Raw genomic sequence first — 25000 nt, 5'->3', positions numbered from 1 at the left:
GTGAGTGGGTGAGTGAGCGACTGGTGAGTGAGCGAGTGAGTGAGTTGGTGAGTGAGTGAGTGAGTTGGTGAGTGAGTGAGTGAGTGGGTGAGTGAGCGACTGGTGAGTGAGCGAGCGAGTGAGTGAGTGAGCGAGTGAGTGAGTTGGTGAGTGAGTGAGTGGGTGAGTGAGCGACTGGTGAGTGAGCGAGCGAGTGAGTGAGTGAGCGAGCGAGTGAGTTGGTGAGTGAGTGAGTGAGCGAGTGAGTGAGTTGGTGAGTGAGTGAGTGAGTGAGTTGGTGAGTGAGTGGGTGAGTGAGCGACTGGTGAGTGAGCGAGCGAGTGAGTGAGCGAGTGAGTGAGTTGGTGAGTGAGTGAGTGAGCGAGTGAGTGAGTTGGTGAGTGAGCGAGCGAGTGAGTGAGTTGGTGAGTGAGTGAGTGAGTGAGCGAGTGAGTGAGTTGGTGAGTGAGTGAGTGAGTGAGCACCTTGCGTGGCTGCGTGGGGCGTGTGCAGGAGCCCGTGCTGGACACACACACCGATCCGGGCCCAGTGTCCTCGATGGCGCGCAACTCTCGTGCCAACGACGTCAAGTCCATGTCCTGCTCGCGCGGGGAGACGCGCGGGGAGACGCGCGGGGAGACGCGCGGGGAGACGCGCGGGGAGACGCGCGGGGAGACGCGCGGGGAGACGCGCGGGGAGACGCGCGGGGAGACGCGCGGGGAGACGCGCGGGGAGACGCGCGGGGAGACGCGCGGGGAGACGCGCGGGGAGACGCGCGGGGAGACGCGCGGGGAGACGCGCGGGGAGACGCGCGGGGAGACGCGCGGGGAGACGCGCGGGGAGACGCGCGGGGAGACGCGCGGGGAGACGCGCGGGGAGACGCGCGGGGAGACGCGCGGGGAGACGCGCGGGGACACGCGCGGGGAGACGCGCGGGGACACGCGCGGGGACACGCGCGGGGACACGCGCGGGGACACGCGCGGGGACACGCGCGGGGACACGCGCGGGGACACGCGCGGGGACACGCGCGGGGACACGCGCGGGGACACGCGCGGGGACACGCGCGGGGACACGCGCGGGGAGACGCGCGGGGAGACGCGCGGGGAGACGCGCGGGGAGACGCGCGGGGAGACGCGCGGGGAGACGCGCGGGGAGACGCGCGGGGAGACGCGCGGGGAGACGCGCGGGGAGACGCGCGGGGAGACGCGCGGGGAGACGCGCGGGGAGACGCGCGGGGAGACGCGCGGGGAGACGCGCGGGGAGACGCGCGGGGAGACGCGCGGGGAGACGCGCGGGGAGACGCGCGGGGAGACGCGGGGGAACACGGGGAGACAGGGGGGGACAGGGGAAGACAGGGAAACACGGTGGGGGGTAGAGACACGGGGGGGGGGGGGGGGTGAGAGACATGGTTTGCTACTTCCTCACCAGCTGAACACACACAGACAGATAACAGACAGACAAAGACACACACAGACACACACTCACTACACAGACAGACAACACACAGACAACACACAGACACACAGAGACACACACAGACAGATATCACACAGATAGACATCACACAGACAGAGACACACAACACATACAACACACACACAGACACACACACAGACACACACTCACTACACAGACAGACAGCACACAGAGACACACACAGAGACACACAACACACACACACAACACACACACAGAGACACAGATAGACACACAACACACAGACACACACAGAGACACACACACACACACAACACAGACACACACAAAGACACACACACACACACAGACACACACACAGACTACACAGACATTACACAACACGCGTCTGGGTGGGTGCACCACCCCACTGACCTTGTCAATAGCCTTCTTATAGCTCTGAGAGCAGGGGGCAGGGGTCACGAGAAGGGTCAGGGGTCAAGGGGGGTGCAGGGGTCACGAGGGGCAGGGGTCACGGGAGGGGTCAGGGGTCAAGGGGGGTGTAGGGGTCACGAGGGGCAGGGGTCACGGGAGGGGTCAGGGGTCACGGGGGGGGGGGGGGGGAGAGAAGGATCAGAGACAGGAAGAGAGAGGGGGGGGGGCATAGTGAAGGACAGGGGAGACCCGCGGGACGTACACACACACACACACGTGTACACACACACACGTGTACACGTGCGTGTACACACACACGTGTACACACACACACGTGTACACACACACACGTGTACACACACACACGTGTACACACACACACGTGTACACACACACACGTGTACACACACACACACGTGTACACACACACACACGTGTACACACACACACACGTGTACACACACACACACACACGTGTACACACACACACGTGTACACACACACACGTGTACACACACACACACGTGTACACACACACACACGTGTACACACACACACACGTGTACACACACACACACACGTGTACACACGTGTACACACACACACGTACACGAACGCGCACGCACGCACACACGCACGCACGCACACGCACGCACGCACACGTACACACACGTACGCGAACACACACACACACGCACGTACGCATGCACGCACACAGACACGCACACAGACACACACACATACACGCACACACACACAGACACGCACACACACACAGACACGCACACACAGACACGCACACACAGACACGCACACACACACACATACCCACACACGGCGAGTGTGAGAGTGAGTGGGTGAGTGTGAGAGTGAGTGGGTGAGTGTGAGAGTGTGGATGAGAATGGATGAGTGGGTGAGCGAGCAGGCAAGAGAACGGGTGAGTGAGCGGGTGAGTGTGAGAGTGTGGATGAGAATGGATGAGTGGGTGAGCGAGCAGGCAAGAGAACGGGTGAGTGAGCGAGTTGTGAGTGAGCGAGTTGTGAGTGAGCAGGTGAGTGAGCAGGTGAGCGAGCGGGTGAGTGAGTGGGCGAGCAAAGCGAGTTGCGAGTGAGCGGGTGAGCGAGTTGAGAGTGAGCGGGTGAGTGAGTGGGCGAGCGAGCGAGCGGGTGAGCGAGCGAGTTGTGAATGAGCGGGTGAGCAGGTGAGTGAGTGGGTGAGTGAGTGGGCGAGCGAGCGAGCGAGTTGTGAGTGAGCGAGTTGTGAGTGAGCGGGGTGAGCGGGTGAGCGGGTGAGCGGGCGAGTGAGCGGGTGAGTGAGTGAGCGGATGAGTGAGTGAGTGGGTGAGTGAGCGGGTGAGTGAGCGAGCGGGTGAGCGGGTGAGTGGGGGAGTGAGCGGGTGAGTGAGCGGGTGTGTGAGTGGGTGAGTGAGTGGGCGAGAGAGTGAGTGGGTGAGTGGGTGAGGGAGCGGGTGAGTGGGTGAGCGAGCGGGTGAGTGGGTGAGTGGGTGAGTGAGAGGGTGAGTGAGTGAGTGGGCGAGCGAGTGAGTGAGTGAGTGGGCGAGTGAGTGAGTGAACAGGTGAGTGAGTGGGTGAGTGAGTGAGCGGGTGTGTGAGTGAGTGGGCGAGTGAGTGAGCGGGTGAGCGAGTGGGTGAGTGGGTGAGTGGGCGAGTGAGTGAGTGAACAGGTGAGTGAGTGGGTGAGTGAGTGAGCGGGTGAGTGAGTGAGCGGGTGAGTGTGAGAGTGTGGATGAGAATGGATGAGTGGGTGAGCGAGCAGGCAAGAGAACGGGTGAGTGAGCGGGTGATTGAGCGAGTTGTGAGTGAGCGGGTGGATGAGCAGGTGAGTGAGCGGGTGAGCGAGCGGGTGAGTGAGTGGGCGAGCAAAGCGAGTTGCGAGTGAGCGGGTGAGTGAGTGGGCGAGCGAGCGAGCGGGGTGAGCGAGCGAGTTGTGAATGAGCGGGTGAGCAGGTGAGTGAGTGGGTGAGTGAGTGGGCGAGCGAGCGAGTTGTGAGTGAGCGAGTTGTGAGTGAGCGGGTGAGCGGGCGAGTGAGCGGGTGAGTGAGTGAGCGGATGAGTGAGTGAGTGGGTGAGTGAGCGGGTGAGTGAGCGAGCGGGTGAGCGGGTGAGTGGGGGAGTGAGCGGGTGAGTGAGCGGGTGTGTGAGTGGGTGAGTGAGTGGGCGAGAGAGTGGGTGAGTGGGTGAGGGAGCGGGTGAGTGGGTGAGCGAGCGGGTGAGTGGGTGAGTGGGTGAGTGAGCGGGTGAGTGAGTGAGTGGGCGAGCGAGTGAGTGAGTGAGTGGGCGAGTGAGTGAGTGAACAGGTGAGTGAGTGGGTGAGTGAGTGAGCGGGTGTGTGAGTGAGTGGGCGAGTGAGTGAGCGGGTGAGTGAGCGAGTGGGTGAGTGGGTGAGTGAGTGAGCGGGTGAGTGAGTGAGCGGGTGAGTGAGTGAGTGAGTGAGTGGGTGAGTGAGCGGGTGAGTGAGTGAGCGGGTGAGTGAGTGGGTGAGCGGGTGAGTGAGCGGGTGAGTGAGTGAGTGAGTGGGTGAGTGAGTGGGTGGGTGAGCGAGCAGCTGAGTGAGCGGGTGAGTGAGTGGGTGAGTGAGTGGGTGAGTGAGTGGGTGAGTGAGTGGGTGAGTGAGCGAGCGAGCGAGTGAGTGGGTGAGTGAGTGGGTGAGTGAATGGGTGAGTGAGCGAGTGAGTGGGTGAGTGGGTGAGTGAGTGGGTGGGTGAGCGAGCAGCTGAGTGAGCGGGTGAGTGAGTGGGTGAGTGAGTGGGTGAGTGAGTGGGTGAGTGAGCGGGTGAGCGGGTGAGTGAGCGGGTGAGTGAGCGAGTGAGTGAGTGAGTGGGTGAGTGGGTGAGTGAGTGGGTGAGTGAGTGGGTGAGTGAGTGGGTGAGTGAGTAGGTGAGTGAGCGGGTGAGCGGGTGAGTGAGCGAGTGAGTGAGTGGGTGAGTGGGTGAGTGAGCAGCTGAGTGAGTGGGTGAGTGAGTGGGTGAGTGAGTGGGTGAGCAGCTGAGTGAGCGGGTGAGTGAGTGGGTGAGTGAGTGGGTGAGTGAGCGGGTGAGCGAGCCTCACGGCAGGGCGGCTGGGCCGGGCGACGTCGCTCAAGCGGGGGCTGTCGTGGGTCAGCATGGGGGAGCCGTCCTGCCGGGCCAGACCTGCACCACCACCACCACCACCACCACGGCACTACCATCACCACCGCACCACCACTACAACCACGGCACCACCATCACCACCGCACCACGGCACATGCAACGACCACTCCACCACCACCACCACCACACCACCACTACAACCACGGCACCACCACCACCACCACCACGGCACCACCATCACCACCGCACCACGGCACATGCAACGACCACACCACCACCACCACCACACCACCACTACCACCACACCACCACCACACCACCACTACCACGGCACCACCACTACCACGGCACGAGGGTGGTGGTGAGGGTGAGGGTGGTGAGGGTGAGGGTGGTGAGGGTGGTGGTGAGGGTGGTGGTGAGGGTGAGGGTGGTGAGTAGCGAGGGTGGTGAGGGTGGTGGTGAGGGTGGTGAGGGTGAGGGTGGTGGTGAGGGTGGTGGTGAGGGTGGTGGTGAGGGTGGTGGTGAGGGTGGTGAGGGTGGTGGTGAGGGTGGTGGTGAGGGTGAGGGTGGTGGTGAGGGTGAGGGTGGTGAGGGTGGTGAGGGTGGTGGTGAGGGTGGTGGTGAGGGTGGTGGTGAGGGTGAGAGGGAGGGTGAGCATCGTACCGTGGTGGCGTGCGCGCTCGCTTGACCCCGTGTGTGACCCCGGCTGGGAGCTGGGGGTGCTGGAACTGCTGGAGCTGCCGCTGCTGTGACCACCACCGCCACCACCGCCACCACCGCCACCACCGCCACCACCGCCACCACCGCCACCACCGCCACCACCGGCGCCGGCCATACCGCTGGCCTGCCAGGCTTCGGCACGCTTCAACTCCGGTGTGCTGGGGGGGTGTTAGGAGCACACATCACCGTCAAATCAATCGATCATCCGTCGGTCGGCTATCGGGCGCAATCATCATCCGTCATTGTCCATCAATCGTCCCATCCATTGTTGATCGTCATAAATCATCGTTCATCCAGTATTGATCAATCATCGTCCATCATCATCCATCCATCAATCATCCATCAATCATCCATCAATTATTGATCATCAGAATTCATCCATTATTGATCATCAATCAATCATCGTCCACCATCATCCATTATCAATCATCATCACCCATCCTTTATTGAGCGGTGGTGAGTGGTGGTGAGTGGTGGTGAGTGGTAGTAGCAGTGGTGGTGAGTGGTGGTGAGTGGTGGTGAGTGTGGGTGGGTGAGTGGTGGTGAGTGGTAGTAGCAGTGGTGGTGAGTGGTGGTGAGTGGTGGTGAGTGGTGGTGAGTGAGTGGTGGTGAGTGGTAGTAGCAGTGGTGGTGAGTGGTGGTGAGTGGTGGTGAGTGTGGGTGGGTGAGTGGTGGTGAGTGGTAGTAGCAGTGGTGGTGAGTGGTGGTGAGTGGTGGTGAGTGGTGGTGAGTGGTGGTGAGTGGTGGTGGTGAGTGGTGGTGAGTGGTGGTGAGTGGTGGTGAGTGGTGGTGAGCGGTGGTGAGTGGTGGTGAGCGGTGGTGAGTGGTGGTGAGTGATGGTGAGTGGTGGTGAGTGGTGGTGGTGAGTGGTGGTGAGTGGTGGTGAGCGGTGGTGAGTGGTGGTGAGCGGTGGTGAGTGGTGGTGAGTGGTGGTGAGTGATGGTGAGTGGTGGTGAGTGGTGGTGGTGAGTGGTGGTGAGTGGTGGTGAGCGGTGGTGAGTGGTGGTGAGCGGTGGTGAGTGGTGGTGAGTGGTGGTGAGTGGTGGTGAGTGGTGGTGGTGAGTGGTGGTGAGTGGTGGTGAGTGATGGTGAGTGGTGGTGGTGAGTGGTGGTGGTGAGTGGTGAGTGGTGGTGAGTGGTGGTGGTGAGTGGTGGTGAGTGGTGGTGAGTGGTGGTGAGTGGTGGTGAGTGGTGGTGGTGAGTGATGGTGAGTGGTGGTGGTGAGTGGTGGTGAGTGGTGGTGGTGAGTGGTGGTGAGCGGTGGTGGTGAGTGGTGGTGAGTGGTGGTGAGTGGTGGTGAGTGGTGGTGGTGAGTGATGGTGAGCGGTGGTGAGTGGTGGTGAGTGGTGGTGAGTGGTGGTGAGTGGTGGTGAGTGGTGGTGAGTGGTGGTGAGCGGTGGTGAGTGGTGGTGAGTGGTGGTGAGTGGTGGTGAGTGGTGGTGGTGAGTGGTGGTGAGTGGTGGTGAGTGGTGGTGGTGAGTGATGGTGAGCGGTGGTGAGTGGTGGTGAGTGGTGGTGAGTGGTGGTGGTGAGTGGTGGTGAGTGGTGGTGAGTGGTGGTGAGTGGTGGTGAGCGGTGGTGAGTGGTGGTGAGTGGTGGTGAGTGGTGGTGGTGAGTGATGGTGAGTGGTGGTGAGTGGTGGTGAGTGGTGGTGGTGAGTGGTGGTGAGTGGTGGTGAGCGGTGGTGAGTGGTGGTGAGTGTGGTGAGCGGTGGTGGTGAGTGGTGGTGAGTGGTGGTGGTGAGTGGTGGTGAGTGTGGTGAGTGGTGATGGTGAGCGGTGGTGAGTGGTGGTGGTGAGTGGTGGTGAGTGGTGGTGGTGAGTGGTGGTGAGTGTGGTGAGTGGTGATGGTGAGCGGTGGTGAGTGATGGTGAGTGGTGGTGGTGAGTGGTGGTGGTGAGTGGTGGTGAGCGGTGGTGAGTGGTGGTGAGTGTGGTGAGTGGTGATGGTGAGCGGTGGTGAGTGATGGTGGTGAGTGGTGGTGAGTGGTGGTGGTGAGTGGTGGTGAGCGGTGGTGAGTGTGGTGAGTGGTGGTGAGCGGTGGTGAGTGGTGAGTGGTGGTGAGTGGTGGTGAGTGTGGTGAGTGGTGGTGAGCGGTGGTGAGTGGTGAGTGGTGGTGAGTGGTGGTGAGTGGTGGTGAGTGGTGAGTGGTGGTGAGTGGTGGTGAGTGGTGGTGAGCGGTGGTGAGTGGTGAGTGGTGGTGAGTGGTGGTGAGTGGTGAGTGGTGGTGAGTGGTGGTGAGTGGTGGTGAGTGGTGAGTGGTGGTGAGCGGTGGTGGTGAGTGGTGGTGAGTGGTGGTGGTGAGCGGTGGTGGTGAGTGGTGGTGAGTGGTGGTGGTGAGTGGTGGTGAGTGGTGGTGGTGAGTGGTGGTGAGCGGTGGTGAGTGGTGGTGGTGAGTGGTGGTGAGTGGTGGTGGTGAGTGGTGGTGAGTGTGGTGAGCGGTGGTGGTGAGTGGTGGTGAGTGGTGGTGAGTGATGGTGAGTGGTAGTGAGTGATGGTGAGTGATGGTGAGTGGTAGTGAGTGATGGTGAGTGGTGGTGGTGAGTGGTGGTGAGTGGTGGTGGTGAGTGGTGGTGAGTGATGGTGAGTGGTAGTGAGTGATGGTGAGTGATGGTGAGTGGTGGTGAGTGGTGGTGAGTGGTGGTGGTGAGTGGTGGTGAGTGTGGTGAGCGGTGGTGAGTGGTGGTGAGTGGTGGTGAGTGGTGGTGAGCGGTGGTGGTGAGTGGTGGTGAGTGGTGGTGAGTGGTGGTGAGTGGTGGTGGTGAGTGGTGGTGAGTGGTGGTGAGTGGTGGTGAGTGGTGGTGAGTGGTGGTGGTGAGTGGTGGTGAGTGGTGGTGAGCGGTGGTGAGTGATGGTGAGCGGTGGTGGTGAGCGGTGGTGAGTGGTGGTGGTGAGTGGTGGTGAGTGTGGTGAGTGTGGTGAGTGGTGGTGAGCGGTGGTGAGTGATGGTGAGTGGTGGTGGTGAGTGGTGGTGAGTGGTGGTGGTGAGTGGTGGTGAGTGGTGGTGAGCGGTGGTGAGTGGTGGTGAGTGTGGTGAGTGGTGGTGGTGAGCGGTGGTGAGTGTGGTGAGTGGTGGTGAGCGGTGGTGAGTGTGGTGAGTGGTGGTGAGTGGTGGTGAGTGTGGTGAGCGGTGGTGGTGAGTGGTGGTGAGTGGTGGTGGTGAGTGGTGGTGAGTGGTGGTGAGTGGTGGTGAGCGGTGGTGGTGAGCGGTGGTGAGTGGTGGTGGTGAGTGGTGGTGAGTGGTGGTGAGTGGTGGTGAGTGGTGGTGAGTGGTGGTGAGTGGTGGTGAGTGGTGGTGAGTGGTGGTGAGCGGTGGTGAGTGGTGGTGAGTGGTGGTGAGCGGTGGTGGTGAGCGGTGGTGAGTGGTGGTGAGTGGTGGTGAGTGGTGAGTGGTGGTGAGTGGTGGTGAGTGGTGAGTGGTGGTGAGTGGTGGTGAGTGGTGGTGAGTGGTGAGTGGTGGTGAGTGGTGGTGAGTGGTGAGTGGTGGTGAGTGGTGGTGAGTGGTGGTGAGTGGTGGTGAGTGGTGAGTGGTGGTGGTGAGTGGTGGTGAGTGGTGGTGAGTGGTGAGTGGTGGTGAGTGGTGGTGAGTGGTGGTGAGTGGTGGTGAGTGGTGAGTGGTGGTGGTGAGTGGTGGTGAGTGGTGGTGAGTGGTGGTGGTGAGTGGTGGTGAGCGGTGATGGTGAGTGGTGGTGAGTGTGGTGAGTGGTGAGTGGTGGTGAGTGGTGGTGAGTGATGGTGAGCGGTGGTGAGTGGTGGTGAGTGGTGAGTGGTGGTGAGTGGTGGTGAGTGGTGGTGAGTGGTGAGTGGTGGTGAGTGGTGGTGAGTGATGGTGAGCGGTGGTGAGTGGTGGTGAGTGGTGAGTGGTGGTGAGTGGTGGTGAGTGGTGGTGAGTGGTGAGCGGTGGTGAGTGGTGGTGAGTGGTGGTGAGTGGTGAGTGGTGGTGAGTGGTGGTGAGTGGTGGTGAGTGGTGGTGAGTGGTGGTGAGTGGTGGTGAGTGGTGAGTGGTGGTGAGTGGTGGTGAGCGGTGGTGAGTGGTGGTGAGTGGTGAGTGGTGGTGAGTGATGGTGAGCGGTGGTGAGTGGTGGTGAGTGGTGAGCGGTGGTGAGTGGTGGTGAGCGGTGGTGAGTGGTGGTGAGTGGTGGTGAGTGGTGGTGAGTGGTGGTGAGTGGTGGTGAGTGGTGGTGAGTGGTGGTGAGTGGTGGTGAGTGGTGGTGAGTGTGGTGAGCGGTGGTGAGTGGTGGTGAGTGGTGGGTGAGTGGTGGTGAGTGGTGGTGAGTGGTGGTGAGTGGTGGTGAGTGTGGTGAGCGGTGGTGAGTGGTGGTGAGTGGTGGTGAGTGGTGGTGAGTGGTGGTGAGTGGTGGTGAGTGGTGGTGAGTGGTGGTGAGTGGTGGTGAGTGTGGTGAGCGGTGGTGAGTGGTGGTGAGTGGTGGTGAGTGGTGGTGAGTGGTGGTTGAGTGGTGGTGAGTGGTGGTGAGTGTGGTGAGCGGTGGTGAGTGGTGGTGAGTGGTGGTGAGTGGTGGTGAGTGGTGGTGAGCGGTGGTGAGTGGTGGTGAGCGGTGGTGAGTGTGGTGAGCGGTGGTGAGCGGTGGTGGTGAGCGGTGGTGGTGAGTGATGGTGAGTGGTGGTGAGTGGTGGTGAGTGTGGTGAGTGGTGGTGAGCGGTGGTGAGTGGTGGTGAGTGGTGGTGAGCGGTGGTGAGTGGTGGTGAGCGGTGGTGGTGAGCGGTGGTGAGTGGTGGTGAGTGGTGGTGAGTGGTGGTGAGTGGTGGTGAGCGGTGGTGAGTGGTGGTGAGCGGTGGTGGTGAGCGGTGGTGAGTGGTGGTGAGTGGTGGTGAGTGGTGGTGAGTGATGGTGAGTGGTGGTGAGTGATGGTGAGCGGCGGTGAGTGGTGGTGGTGAATGGTGAGTGGTGGTGGTGAGTAGCGGTGAGTGGTGAGTAGTGGTGAGTGGTGGTGAGTGATGGTGAGTGGTGGTGAGTGTTGGTGAGTGGTGGTGAGTGGTGAGTAGTGGTGAGTGGTGGTGAGTGGTGGTGAGTGGTGGTGGTGAGTGGTGAGTAGTGGTGAGTGGTGGTGAGCGGTGGTGAGTAGCGGTGAGTGGTGGTGAGTGATGGTGAGTGGTGGTGAGTGGCGGTGAGTGTTGGTGAGTGGTGGTGAGTGGTGAGTAGTGGTGAGTGGTGGTGAGTGGTGGTGAGTGGTGGTGGTGAGTGGTGGTGAGCCCTCACCTGGCCGGCTTGTGGTTGCCGGTGAGTGTGGGTGTGGCCGTGAGCCCCCCCACCGTTAGTGGGGGGCTCCCTGGGGGGCTCCCTGCGGGGCACCGCCGGGGAGCGCGACGTCGTTCTGGGGGGCACCTGCACACAAAGACAAAGGGAGCCCCCCCCCCACACACAGTGTAGCCTTCACAGGCCGCTGGGGCAAGTGCTGTTAGCGGGCAGCACCCCACAACTCCCCCCCCCCATGCCCCCCCCACCCCCCCACAACCCCCCACGTGCCCCCCCCACCCCCCACAACCCCCACGTGCCCCCCCCACCCCCCCCAACCCCCCCGTGCCCCCCCCACCCCCCCCAACCCCCACGTGCCCCCCCCACCCCCCCCCAACCCCCACGTGCCCCCCCCCACCCCCCACAACCCCCACGTGCCCCCCCCACCCCCCCACAACCCCCACGTGCCCCCCCCACCCCCCACAACCCCCACGTGCCCCCCCCCACCCCCCCCCAACCCCCCCGTGCCCCCCCCACCCCCCCCAACCCCCCACGTGCCCCCCCCACCCCCCCCAACCCCCACGTGCCCCCCCCCACCCCCCACAACCCCCACGTGCCCCCCCCACCCCCCACAACCCCCACGTGCCCCCCCCACCCCCCACAACCCCCACGTGCCCCCCCCACCCCCCACAACCCCCACGTGCCCCCCCCACCCCCCCCCAACCCCCACGTGCCCCCCCCACCCCCCACAACCCCCACGTGCCCCCCCCACCCCCCACAACCCCCACGTGCCCCCCCCACCCCCCCCAACCCCCACGTGCCCCCCCCACCCCCCCCAACCCCCACGTGCCCCCCCCACCCCCCACAACCCCCACGTGCCCCCCCCCACCCCCCCCAACCCCCACGTGCCCCCCCCACCCCCCACAACCCCCACGTGCCCCCCCCCACCCCCCACAACCCCCACGTGCCCCCCCCACCCCCCCACAACCCCCACGTGCCCCCCCCACCCCCCACAACCCCCACGTGCCCCCCCCCACCCCCCACAACCCCCACGTTGCCCCCCCCACCCCCCACAACCCCCACGTGCCCCCCCCACCCCCCACAACCCCCACGTGCCCCCCCCACCCCCCCCAACCCCCACGTGCCCCCCCCCACCCCCCACAACCCCCACGTGCCCCCCCCACCCCCCACAACCCCCACGTGCCCCCCCCACCCCCCCCAACCCCCACGTGCCCCCCCCACCCCCCCACAACCCCCACGTGCCCCCCCCACCCCCCCCAACCCCCACGTGCCCCCCCCACCCCCCACAACCCCCACGTGCCCCCCCCACCCCCCCCAACCCCCACGTGCCCCCCCCACCCCCCCCCAACCCCCACGTGCCCCCCCCACCCCCCCCCAACCCCCACGTGCCCCCCCCCACCCCCCACAACCCCCCACGTGCCCCCCCCACCCCCCACAACCCCCACGTGCCCCCCCCCACCCCCCCCAACCCCCACGTGCCCCCCCCACCCCCCACAACCCCCACGTGCCCCCCCCACCCCCCACAACCCCCACGTGCCCCCCCCACCCCCCCACAACCCCCACGTGCCCCCCCCACCCCCCACAACCCCCACGTGCCCCCCCCACCCCCCACAACCCCCACGTGCCCCCCCCACCCCCCCACAACCCCCACGTGCCCCCCCCACCCCCCACAACCCCCACGTGCCCCCCCCACCCCCCACAACCCCCACGTGCCCCCCCCACCCCCCACAACCCCCACGTGCCCCCCCCCACCCCCCCACAACCCCCACGTGCCCCCCCCACCCCCCACAACCCCCACGTGCCCCCCCACCCCCCACAACCCCCACGTGCCCCCCCCACCCCCCACAACCCCCACGTGCCCCCCCCACCCCCCACAACCCCCACGTGCCCCCCCCACCCCCCCCAACCCCCACGTGCCCCCCCCACCCCCCACAACCCCCACGTGCCCCCCCCCACCCCCCACAACCCCCACGTGCCCCCCCCCACCCCCCCCAACCCCCACGTGCCCCCCCCCACCCCCCACAACCCCCACGTGCCCCCCCCACCCCCCCCAACCCCCACGTGCCCCCCCCACCCCCCACAACCCCCACGTGCCCCCCCCACCCCCCCCAACCCCCACGTGCCCCCCCCACCCCCCCCCAACCCCCACGTGCCCCCCCCACCCCCCCCAACCCCCACGTGCCCCCCCCACCCCCCACAACCCCCACGTGCCCCCCCCACCCCCCACAACCCCCCACGTGCCCCCCCCACCCCCCCCAACCCCCACGTGCCCCCCCCACCCCCCACAACCCCCCACGTGCCCCCCCCACCCCCCACAACCCCCACGTGCCCCCCCCACCCCCCCACAACCCCCACGTGCCCCCCCCACCCCCCACAACCCCCACGTGCCCCCCCCCACCCCCCCACAACCCCCACGTGCCCCCCCCACCCCCCCACAACCCCCACGTGCCCCCCCCACCCCCCACAACCCCCACGTGCCCCCCCCACCCCCCACAACCCCCCCGTGCCCCCCCCACCCCCCACAACCCCCACGTGCCCCCCCCCACCCCCCCACAACCCCCACGTGCCCCCCCCCGCCCTCTCTCACCCTTGGTGGAGGCTCCTCCCCGTCCGCCGCTTTGCCCCAGACGCCCGCGCCGCCACCACCGCCACCGCCACCACCGCCACCACCGCCACCACCGCCACCACCGCCACCACCGCCACCACCGCCACCGCCGCCACCGGCCCTGGCATCTTCGGACCCGACCAGACGCGGCGGCGGTGCCGGAGCGTCCGGTGAGAGCTCCGCGTCTTGGCGTGCGGCTGCCACCGCCACCGCCACCGTCACCGTAGAGGAAGAGGAGGCCAATGGCGGTGGTGCCGCGGCGGCCGCGGGCCGCCGGCGGCGGCGGCAGCGGCGTCCTGTGCCGGGCCCGGTCGGCGTGGGCCCGGTGACGGCGGGCTGCTGGTCGTGCAGCGACTGCGAGCGCGTCACCACGGGAGGAGTGGTGACGCTGAGTGGCGGGGGCGGCTTCAGGGAGACCACGTGGGCACTCTGCACCTGCAGACGCACGCAATCGCACGCAACCCGTGTTTGCCCGACCGCACGCAACCGCACGCAACCGCACGCAACCGCAGGCAACCACACGCAATCACACGCAATCGCACGCAACCCGTGTTTGCACGACCGCACGCAACCGCATGCAACCGCAGGCAATCGCACGCAACCGCACGCAGCCACACGTGACTACAGGCAATCGCAGGCAATCGCACGCAACCACACGCAACAACAGGCAACCACACGCAACCACACGCAATCACACGCAACCACACGCAACCACAGGCAATCACACGCAATCACACGCAACCACACGCAACCACACGCAACCACACGCAACCACACACGCAACCACACGCAACCCGTGTTGCACAACCACACGCAATCACAGGCAGCCGCACGCAATCACACGCAATCACACGCAACTACAGGCAACCACACGCAACCACACGCAACCACACACGCAACCACACGCAATCACACGCAATCACACGCAACTACAGGCAACCACACGCAACCACACGCAACCACACGCAACCACACGCACCACACGCAACCACACGCAACCCGTGTTGCACAACCACACGCAATCACAGGCAGCCGCACGCAATCACACGCAATCACACGCAACTACAGGCAACCACACGCAACCACACGCAACCACACGCAACCACACGCAATCACACGCAATCACACGCAACTACAGGCAACCACACGCAACCACAACGCAACCACACGCAACCACACGCAACCACACGCAACCACACGCAACCACACGCAACCACACGCAACCACACGCAATCACACGCAACCACACGCAACCACACGCAACCACACGCAACCCGCCAGCACCACGCAAATCGCCAGCACCACGCCCGGGCCGCCTTCGTCTCCCCCAGCGGCGACGTTCGCTACACCGCCACCGCCACTACACCGGGTAACTCGTTTGAGGCCGAGTCGACCTAGGGGAGTCCCAGGACCGCACCTGCGTCTCGACGGCGCGGGCCATGGGCGGCGTGCGAGCCGCCTGATTGGCCGAGAAGGACTCGGAGCGGGGGGGGTCCCCGCCCGCCCCCCCCCCTCGGCAACCCCAGCGGGGAGCAGCCCCCCGCCCCCTTGTTCATCTGGGAGCGAGCCTGCACCTGTAGGGGGGGGGCACGGGGGGGCACAGGGGGGGGCACCAGGGGGGGGCAAGGGGGGGGCACAGGGGGCAAGGGGGGGGCATGGGGGGGGAGGGGAGACACGGGGGGGGGGGGAGGGGAGACACGGGGGGGGCACGGGGGGGGCACGGGGGGGAGGGAGACACGGGGGGGGGGAGACACGGGGGGGGGGGGAGAGACATGGGAGGAGACACGGGGGGAGAGACACGGGGGGGGGGAGACATGGGTGGAGAGACACGGGGGGGGGGGGAGAGACATGGGAGGAGACACGGGGGGAGAGACACGGGGGGGGGGAGACATGGGTGGAGAGACACGGGGGGGGGGGGAGAGACATGGGAGGAGACACGGGGGAGAGACACGGGGGGGGGGAGACATGGGTGGAGAGACACGGGGGGGGGGGGAGAGACATGGGAGGAGACACGGGGGGGGGGGGGGGAGACATGGGAGGAGACACGGGGGGAGAGACACGGGGGGGGGGGGGAGACATGGGAGGAGACATGGGGGGAGAGACACGGGGGGGGGAGACATGGGGGGAGAGACACGGGGGGGGGGGGGGGAGACATGGGAGGAGACATGGGGGGAGAGACACGGGGGGGGGGGAGGACATGGGTGGAGAGACACGGGGGGGGGGGGAGACATGGGTGGAGAGACACGGGGGGGGGGGGGGAGACACGGGGGGAGAGGACACGGGGGGGGGGGGGGAGACACGGGGGGGGGGGGAGACACGGGGGGAGAAACACGGGGGGGGGGGGGGAGACATGGGTGGAGAGACACGAGGGGGGGGGGGAGACACGGGGGGGGGAGACATGGGGGGAGAGACACGGGGGGGGGAGACACGGGGGGAGAGACACGGGGGGGGGGGGGGGAGAGACACGGGGGGGGGGGGGGGGGAGATGTGGGCACGGGGGGGGGAGAGACAGAGACACAAAATGAGCAACTTCATTGTCTGTGGTGCAAGGTGCAGGGCGTGAGACAGACCCAGATGGACACACACACACAGACAGACACACACACACAGTCACACAGACACAGTCACACACACACACAGTCACACACACACACAGTCACACACACACAGACACACACACACAGACAGACACACACACACACACAGTCACCACAGACACACACACAGACGGAGACACACACGGAGACTCGTACATGGGGGGGTGGGAAGAATGGAAGACCAGGAATCAGCCCTCGTCAAAGCAACGAACGAACCATTGCAGTCCCGCAAACAACCACCACCAATCACCACCAGCACCACCACCACCACCAGCACCACCGGGGTATCACCACCCCGGTGACACCACAAGCATTAAGGATTGTCCCACGCCGAGAATCACCGCACAGAAAGAGAACCACCGGCACCAAGAATCACCGGGACGACACCGAACCAGCACCAGCACCACCACCAGCACCACCGGGGTATCACCACCCCGGTGACACCACAAGCATTAAGGATTGGCCCACGCCGAGAATCACCGGACACCGAGAATCACCGCACAGAAAGAGAACCACCGGACACCGAGAATCACCGGGACGACACCGAACCAGCCCCGGCCACCGCAATCAAAACCCCGTCACGGAACCGCAGCCAACGCGAGACCTCGCCACTGCGCCACCGCTCGCCCCGGCCTCACCGCCGGGAGGGCCTCGCCGCGGCCGGCCCCGGCGTCACCGCACCGGCGTCGCGCCCCTAAGCCCCCGGCACCGGCGTCACCTTAAACCCAGCGTCCGCTTCCCATCGACCCGGAGCCCGAGTGGAGGCGAGCAGGCGAGCGGAAGAGAGCCCTCCCCCCGATTGGCAATCCCATCGATCCCGCACCACCACCACCACCAGCAGCAGCACCATCAGCACCAGCAGTAGCACCAGGAGCACCAGTAGCACCAGAATCACCGGGGAGGCGCAAGCGTTCAAAAGTAGCGAGGGGAACCGGCCTCCTTGGCGTCCGGCGTGGTCGTGACGCTCGTGACGCTCGCGACGCCGTCCGGCGGTATCCTCGGCTGTGGGGGGCGGCCGGGCCCCGGCGCCGTCAACGTGATGTGGGGAGTGCTGGCGGCGAGCTGCCGGCGCGGCGCCGCCGGTGTGCCGGCCGGCGAGGAGCCCCGGGACCGGCTCTTGGGCGGCAGCGGCGGCGGCGGCGCGGCCGTCACGACGGACGAGGCGGAGAGGGAGGAGGCCATCGGCGCCGGCGGGGCGACGGCCGAGGGCCGAGGGCCGGCGGCGACGGCGACGTCGTCCATGGACGCGGAGCGCCGCTCGGCGCCGGCGGCCGGCGCCCGAGGGCCTCCCGGCTCGTTGGCCGCCTCCACCTCCCGGGACCGTCGCCGCCGTGCGATCATCTCCACGAAGGTCGCGCCCGACAGCGACAGGGCTGAGGTGTGGACCGCGGCGCCGCCGCGCGGCGCCGGCGCCGGCGGCTCCGGCGGCACCTCGACCCGCCCGACGCGGCTCCACGCCGACAGCTCCACGGCCGACGCAAACCGCCCCCCCGCCGCCGCCGCCGGCGCCGCATCGCCGGCGCCCCCCCACGGCGGGAGGGGGGGGCGCTTGGGCGGCAGCGCCGGCACGGAGGAGGAGGCGGCGGCCTTCCCGCCGGTCGGCGCCGACAGCGCCGGGCTGGACGCCGCCATCTCGGGCGCCAGCCCCCCCCGCGCCAGCGGCGCCGGCGGGGCGGGCACGGCGGCCCACCCGTCGTCGAGCCGCACGTCCTCGGAGGAGACGGAGCGGCGGGCGGCGCGCAGGCGGCACGACGAGCTGCGCGCCAGCCCCGCCGGAGCCGCCTGCGCCGGAGCCGGAGCCGGCACGCCCTGGTCGTCCAGCGACCCGCGGTACGGTGGGAAAACCCGCACCTGGAACCATTTGTGCTGCTGCTGCTGCTGCTGGGGCTGCTGCTGCTGCTGGGGCTGCTGCTGGGGCTGCTGGGGCTTCTGGGGGGTGCCCTGCTGGTGCTGCTGCATCGCTGGGGCCGCTTGAGCCTTGGCATCTTGCCGAGCGAAGGGAGTGAAAGTGATTTTCTCCGACGGCTGCCAAGCGCTGGCGCCGGGCTTCTGCTGCTGCTGCTTCTGCTGCTGCTGCTGCTTCTGCTGCTGCTGCTGGTGCCACGCAGGCATCTCGGCTTCCGCCCGCACGTCCTCCGATGACACCGACAGGCGCTGGCCCCTGCTCCTCCGCCGGAGCGCCTCTCGCAGGGCGTTGCCGGGCGCCGACGCCGACAGAAACAACTCGTCGGCCGCCGATGCCGCCGCCGACGCCGCCGCCGGCGCCTCCAGGGACGTCTGCCGGGGCCCCCCGGCGCCGGCGCGGTGCGGGAAGCCGGCGCCGCCGCCGCCGGCGCCGCCGGCGCCGCCGCGAAAGTGGATGGTTTCGGGGGGTTGCACGACGGCGGAGGGGGGGTTGCGGGGGGCCGCTTGCGCCTGCTGCTGCTGCTGCTGCAGCGCAGCTCCTCTAAGCGAGCGCAGCTGGACCTGCGGCACCGTCGGCGGAGGTGTGGAGGGGCGCGGTGGGGGATGGGGGGGTGGGGCCGTCGCCACGTGTGAACGGTGGGGGTGGGGGGGTGGGGGGGGTCACGTGGGCGCCAGAGGAAGGGGCTTCTAGCGGTTGCGCGCCCACGATCGTCCGGACCGACCGCAACACAACGGCAGCGACCGCGAGCCGCCACCGCCAGCCACCACCGCCGCGGCCACAACCACCACGGCCACAACCACCACGGCCACAACCACCGCGGCCACAACCACCACAGCCACAACCACAGTGTCGCGAACCGCAACTGCCACAATCGTGTGAACCACAACCACCACAACGGCCACAACCACAATAACCACAACCACGCCAACCACAACCACGACGCTAACCGTAACCACAACCACAACCACCACAACGACACTAACCGTAACCACAACCACCACAACGACGCTAACCATAACCGCCAGGCCGAGGTATCGCGCAAACCACAACCACCACAACCACTACAACCACCACAACCACACACATCAACCGCAAATGACCACCGCAGACACACGAGAGACACCACAAACACGCCAACCACGACCGCAACCACGCCAACCACAACCACGATAACCACACTAACCACAACCACCACAACCACAACCACCACAACCACAACGGCCACAGCCGCAACCACGCCCATCGCAAGCACGCCAACTGTAACCACGCCCTTCGCAAGCACGCCAACCGTAACCACGCTAACCGCAACCACGCCAACCGCAACCACGCCAACCACCGCCACGCTAACAACAACCACGCTAACCACAACCACGCCAACCACAACCACGCTAACCACAACCACACCAACCACAACCACGCTAACCACAACCACGCTAACCACAACCACGCTAACCACAACCACACCAACCACAACCACGCTAACCACAACCACGCTAACCACAACCACGCTAACCACAACCACGCTAACCACAACCACACCAACCACAACCACGCCAACCACAACCACGCTAACAACAACCACGCCAACCACAACCACGCTAACCACAACCACGCTAACCACAACCACGCTAACCACAACCACGCTAACCACAACCACACCAACCACAACCACGCCAACCACAACCACGCTAACAACAACCACGCTAACCACAACCACGCTAACCACAACCACGCTAACCACAACCACGCTAACCACAACCACGCTAACCACAACCACGCTAACCACAACCACGCCAACCACAACCACACCAACCACAACCACGCCAACCACAACCACGCTAACCACAACCACGCTAACCACAACCACGCCAACCACAACCACGCTAACCACAACCACACCAACCACAACCACGCTAACCACAACCACGCTAACCACAACCACACCAACCACAACCACGCTAACCACAACCACGCTAACCACAACCACACCAACCACAACCACGCTAACCACAACCACACCAACCACAACCACGCTAACCACAACCACGCTAACCACAACCACACCAACCACAACCACGCTAACCACAACCACGCTAACCACAACCACGCTAACCACAACCACGCCAACCACAACCACACCAACCACAACCACGCTAACCACAACCACGCTAACCACAACCACGCTAACCACAACCACACCAACCACAACCACGCTAACCACAACCACGCTAACCACAACCACACCAACCACAACCACGCTAACCACAACCACACCAACCACAACCACGCTAACCACAACCACGCTAACCACAACCACACCAACCACAACCACGCTAACCACAACCACGCTAACCACAACCACGCTAACCACAACCACGCCAACCACAACCACACCAACCACAACCACGCCAACCACAACCACGCTAACCACAACCACACCAACCACAACCACGCTAACCACAACCACGCCAACCACAACCACGCTAACCACAACCACACCAACCACAACCACGCCAACCACAACCACGCTAACCACAACCACACCAACCACAACCACGCCAACCACAACCACGCTAACAACAACCACGCCAACCACAACCACGCTAACCACAACCACACCAACCACAACCACGCCAACCACAACCACGCTAACAACAACCACGCCAACCACAACCACGCCAACCACCGCCACGCTAACAACAACCACGCCAACCACAACCACGCTAACCACAACCACGCTACGGAAACCAGGGAGGCCGCCGCGCAAGTACACACGCAAGTACGCACGCACGCAAGTACACACACGCACGCAAGTACACACGCACGCGGACACACACACGCGCGCAAGTACACACGCACGCGGGGACACACACGCGCGCACGCACGCACGTTACGCACGCGGACACACACGCGGACACACGCGCGCGCACTTGCCGAACGACGCTAGCGCGACGGGGTGACTCGTTCGCGTGGAAGCAGGGCGGAGGGGGGGAACGAAGGGCCCGGAGTAGACAAGAAACCACGTTGTATGCGTGTGGCATGCGTGTGGTATGCGTGTTTGTTGCATACATGTGGTATGTATGTTTGTTGTATACACGTGGTATGCATTTGGCATGTATGTTTGGCACAATAAACTACGGTGGCCGTGAGCGGGAATCACTTACAGAGACCCACAGACTCACACAGAGACCCACAGACTCACACAGAGACCCACAGACTCACACAGAGACCCACAGACTCACACAGAGACCCACAGACTCACACAGAGACCCACAGACTCACACAGAGACCCACAGACTCACACAGAGACCCACAGACTCACACAAAGACCCACAGACTCACACAGAGACCCACAGACTCACACAGAGACCCACAGACTCACACAGAGACCCACAGACTCACACAGAGACCCACAGACTCACACAGAGACCCACAGACTCACACAGAGACCCACAGACTCACACAGAGACCCACAGACTCACGCAGACTCACACAGAGACCCACAGACTCACACAGAGACCCACAGACTCACACAGAGACCCACAGACTCACGCAGACTCACACAGACTCACACAGAGACCCACAGACTCACACAGAGACCCACAGACTCACACAGAGACCCACAGACTCACACAGAGACCCACAGACTCACGCAGACTCACACAGACTCACACAGAGACCCACAGACTCACGCAGACTCACACAGAGACCCACAGACTCACGCAGAGACCCACAGACTCACACAGAGACCCACAGACTCACGCAGAGACCCACAGACTCACACAGAGACCCACAGACTCACACAGAGACCCACAGACTCACACAGAGACCCATAGACTCACACAGAGACCCACAGACTCACACAGAGACCCACAGACTCATTACACAGAGACCCACAGACTCATTACACAGAGACCCACAGACTCACACAGAGAACCACAGACTCACACACACAAAGACCCATAGACTCACACAGAGACCCACAGACTCACACAGAGACCCACAGACTAACGCAGAGACCCACAGACTCACACACAGACCCACAGACTCACACAGAGACCCACAGACTCAGAGACCCACAGACTCACGCAGAGACCCACAGACTCACACAGAGACCCACGGACTCGCACAGAGACCCACAGACTCATGCAGAGACCCATAAACTCACACACAGACCCGCACAGAGACCCGCACAGAGACCCACAGACTCGCACACAGACCCACAGACTCACACAGAGACCCACAGACTCACACAGAGACCCACAGACTCACACAGACACCCACAGAGACCCACAGACTCACACAGAGACCCACAGACTCACGCAGACTCACACAGAGACCCACAGACTCACACAGAGACCCACAGACTCACACAGAGACCCACAGACTCACGCAGACTCACACAGACTCACACAGAGACCCACAGACTCACACAGAGACCCACAGACTCACACAGAGACCCACAGACTCACACAGAGACCCACAGACTCACGCAGACTCACACAGACTCACACAGAGACCCACAGACTCACGCAGACTCACACAGAGACCCACAGACTCACGCAGAGACCCACAGACTCACACAGAGACCCACAGACTCACGCAGAGACCCACAGACTCACACAGAGACCCACAGACTCACACAGAGACCCACAGACTCACACAGAGACCCATAGACTCACACAGAGACCCACAGACTCACACAGAGACCCACAGACTCATTACACAGAGACCCACAGACTCATTACACAGAGACCCACAGACTCACACAGAGAACCACAGACTCACACACACAAAGACCCATAGACTCACACAGAGACCCACAGACTCACACAGAGACCCACAGACTAACGCAGAGACCCACAGACTCACACACAGACCCACAGACTCACACAGAGACCCACAGACTCAGAGACCCACAGACTCACGCAGAGACCCACAGACTCACACAGAGACCCACGGACTCGCACAGAGACCCACAGACTCATGCAGAGACCCATAAACTCACACACAGACCCGCACAGAGACCCGCACAGAGACCCACAGACTCGCACACAGACCCACAGACTCACACAGAGACCCACAGACTCACACAGAGACCCACAGACTCACACAGACACCCACAGAGACCCACAGACTCGCACAGAGGCCCACAGACTCGCACAGAGGCCCGCAGACTCGCACAGAGACCCACAGACTCATGCCGAGACCCATAAACTCACACACAGACCCGCACAGAGACCCGCACAGAGACCCACAGACTCGCACAGACACCCACAAAGACCCACAGACTCGCACAGAGGCCCACAGACTCGCACAGAGGCCCACAGACTCGCACACAGACCCACAGACTCACACAGAGACCCACAGACTCACATAGAGACCCACAGACTAATGCAGAGACCCACAGACTCACACAGAGACCCACAGACTCACACAGAGACCCACAGACTCACACAGAGACCCACAGACTCACGCAGACTCACACAGACTCACACAGAGACCTACAGACTCACACAGAGACCCACAGACTCACACAGAGACCCACAGACTCACACAGAGACCCACAGACTCACGCAGACTCACACAGACTCACACAGAGACCCACAGACTCACGCAGACTCACACAGAGACCCACAGACTCACGCAGAGACCCACAGACTCACACAGAGACCCACAGACTCACGCAGAGACCCACAGACTCACACAGAGACCCACAGACTCACACAGAGACCCACAGACTCACACAGAGACCCATAGACTCACACAGAGACCCACAGACTCACACAGAGACCCACAGACTCATTACACAGAGACCCACAGACTCATTACACAGAGACCCACAGACTCACACAGAGAACCACAGACTCACACACACAAAGACCCATAGACTCACACAGAGACCCACAGACTCACACAGAGACCCACAGACTAACGCAGAGACCCACAGACTCACACACAGACCCACAGACTCACACAGAGACCCACAGACTCAGAGACCCACAGACTCACGCAGAGACCCACAGACTCACACAGAGACCCACGGACTCGCACAGAGACCCACAGACTCATGCAGAGACCCATAAACTCACACACAGACCCGCACAGAGACCCACAGACTCGCACACAGACCCACAGACTCACACAGAGACCCACAGACTCACACAGAGACCCACAGACTCACACAGACACCCACAGAGACCCACAGACTCGCACAGAGGCCCACAGACTCGCACAGAGGCCCGCAGACTCGCACAGAGACCCACAGACTCATGCCGAGACCCATAAACTCACACACAGACCCGCACAGAGACCCGCACAGAGACCCACAGACTCGCACAGACACCCACAGAGACCCACAGACTCGCACAGAGGCCCACAGACTCGCACAGAGGCCCACAGACTCGCACACAGACCCACAGACTCACACAGAGACCCACAGACTCACATAGAGACCCACAGACTAATGCAGAGACCCACAGACTCACACAAAGACCCACAGACTCACACAGACGCCCACAGAGACCCACAGACTCGCACAGAAGTAAAAAAGATGCCCCGCCCCCCGTCTGGCCTGTAACAGGCTGTCGGGGCAAGTGCTGTTAGTAGCGAGTAGCAGCAGCACCTATGAAGGTAGACACAGACAAAGGTCCCCCGTGTAGCCTCTACTGACTGCTGGGGCAAGTGCTGTTAGCAGCAGCACCTATGAAGGTAGACACAGACAAAGGTCCCCCGTGTAGCCTCTACTGACTGCTGGGGCAAGTGCTGTTAGTAGCGAGTAGTAGCAGCACCTATGAAGGTAGACACAGACAAAGGTCCCCCGTGTAGCCTCTACAGACTGCTGGGGCAAGTGCTGTTAGTAGCGAGTAGTAGCAGCACCTATGAAGGTAGACACAGACAAAGGTCCCCCGTGTAGCCTCTACAGACTGCTGGGGCAAGTGCTGTTAGTAGCGAGTAGCAGCAGCACCTATGAAGGTAGACACAGACAAAGGTCCCCCGTGTAGCCTCTACAGACTGCTGGGGCAAGTGCTGTTAGT

At 64.0% G+C, this 25000-nt stretch overlaps 1 protein-coding gene across 1 annotated transcript in view; it reads right to left on the bottom strand.

The window, feature by feature from the left end:
- LOC144952408 (mitogen-activated protein kinase kinase kinase kinase 4-like) overlaps positions 1–25000 on the bottom strand; it is a 172565-nt gene that overhangs the window by 41200 nt on the left and 106365 nt on the right. Inside the window, 9 exon segments of the mRNA XM_078882803.1 lie at positions 465–578; positions 1831–1854; positions 4899–4981; positions 5585–5799; positions 10859–10984; positions 13443–13548; positions 13550–13895; positions 14878–14987; positions 14989–15034. Coding sequence (XP_078738929.1) covers positions 465–578; positions 1831–1854; positions 4899–4981; positions 5585–5799; positions 10859–10984; positions 13443–13548; positions 13550–13895; positions 14878–14987; positions 14989–15034 — 1170 coding nt within the window.

Source organism: Lampetra fluviatilis, chromosome 67 (genome assembly GCF_964198595.1).
Source record: "Lampetra fluviatilis chromosome 67, kcLamFluv1.1, whole genome shotgun sequence".
Taxonomy (NCBI): Eukaryota; Metazoa; Chordata; class Hyperoartia; order Petromyzontiformes; family Petromyzontidae; genus Lampetra; species Lampetra fluviatilis.
This window is presented reverse-complemented; position numbering and strand designations above follow the sequence as displayed.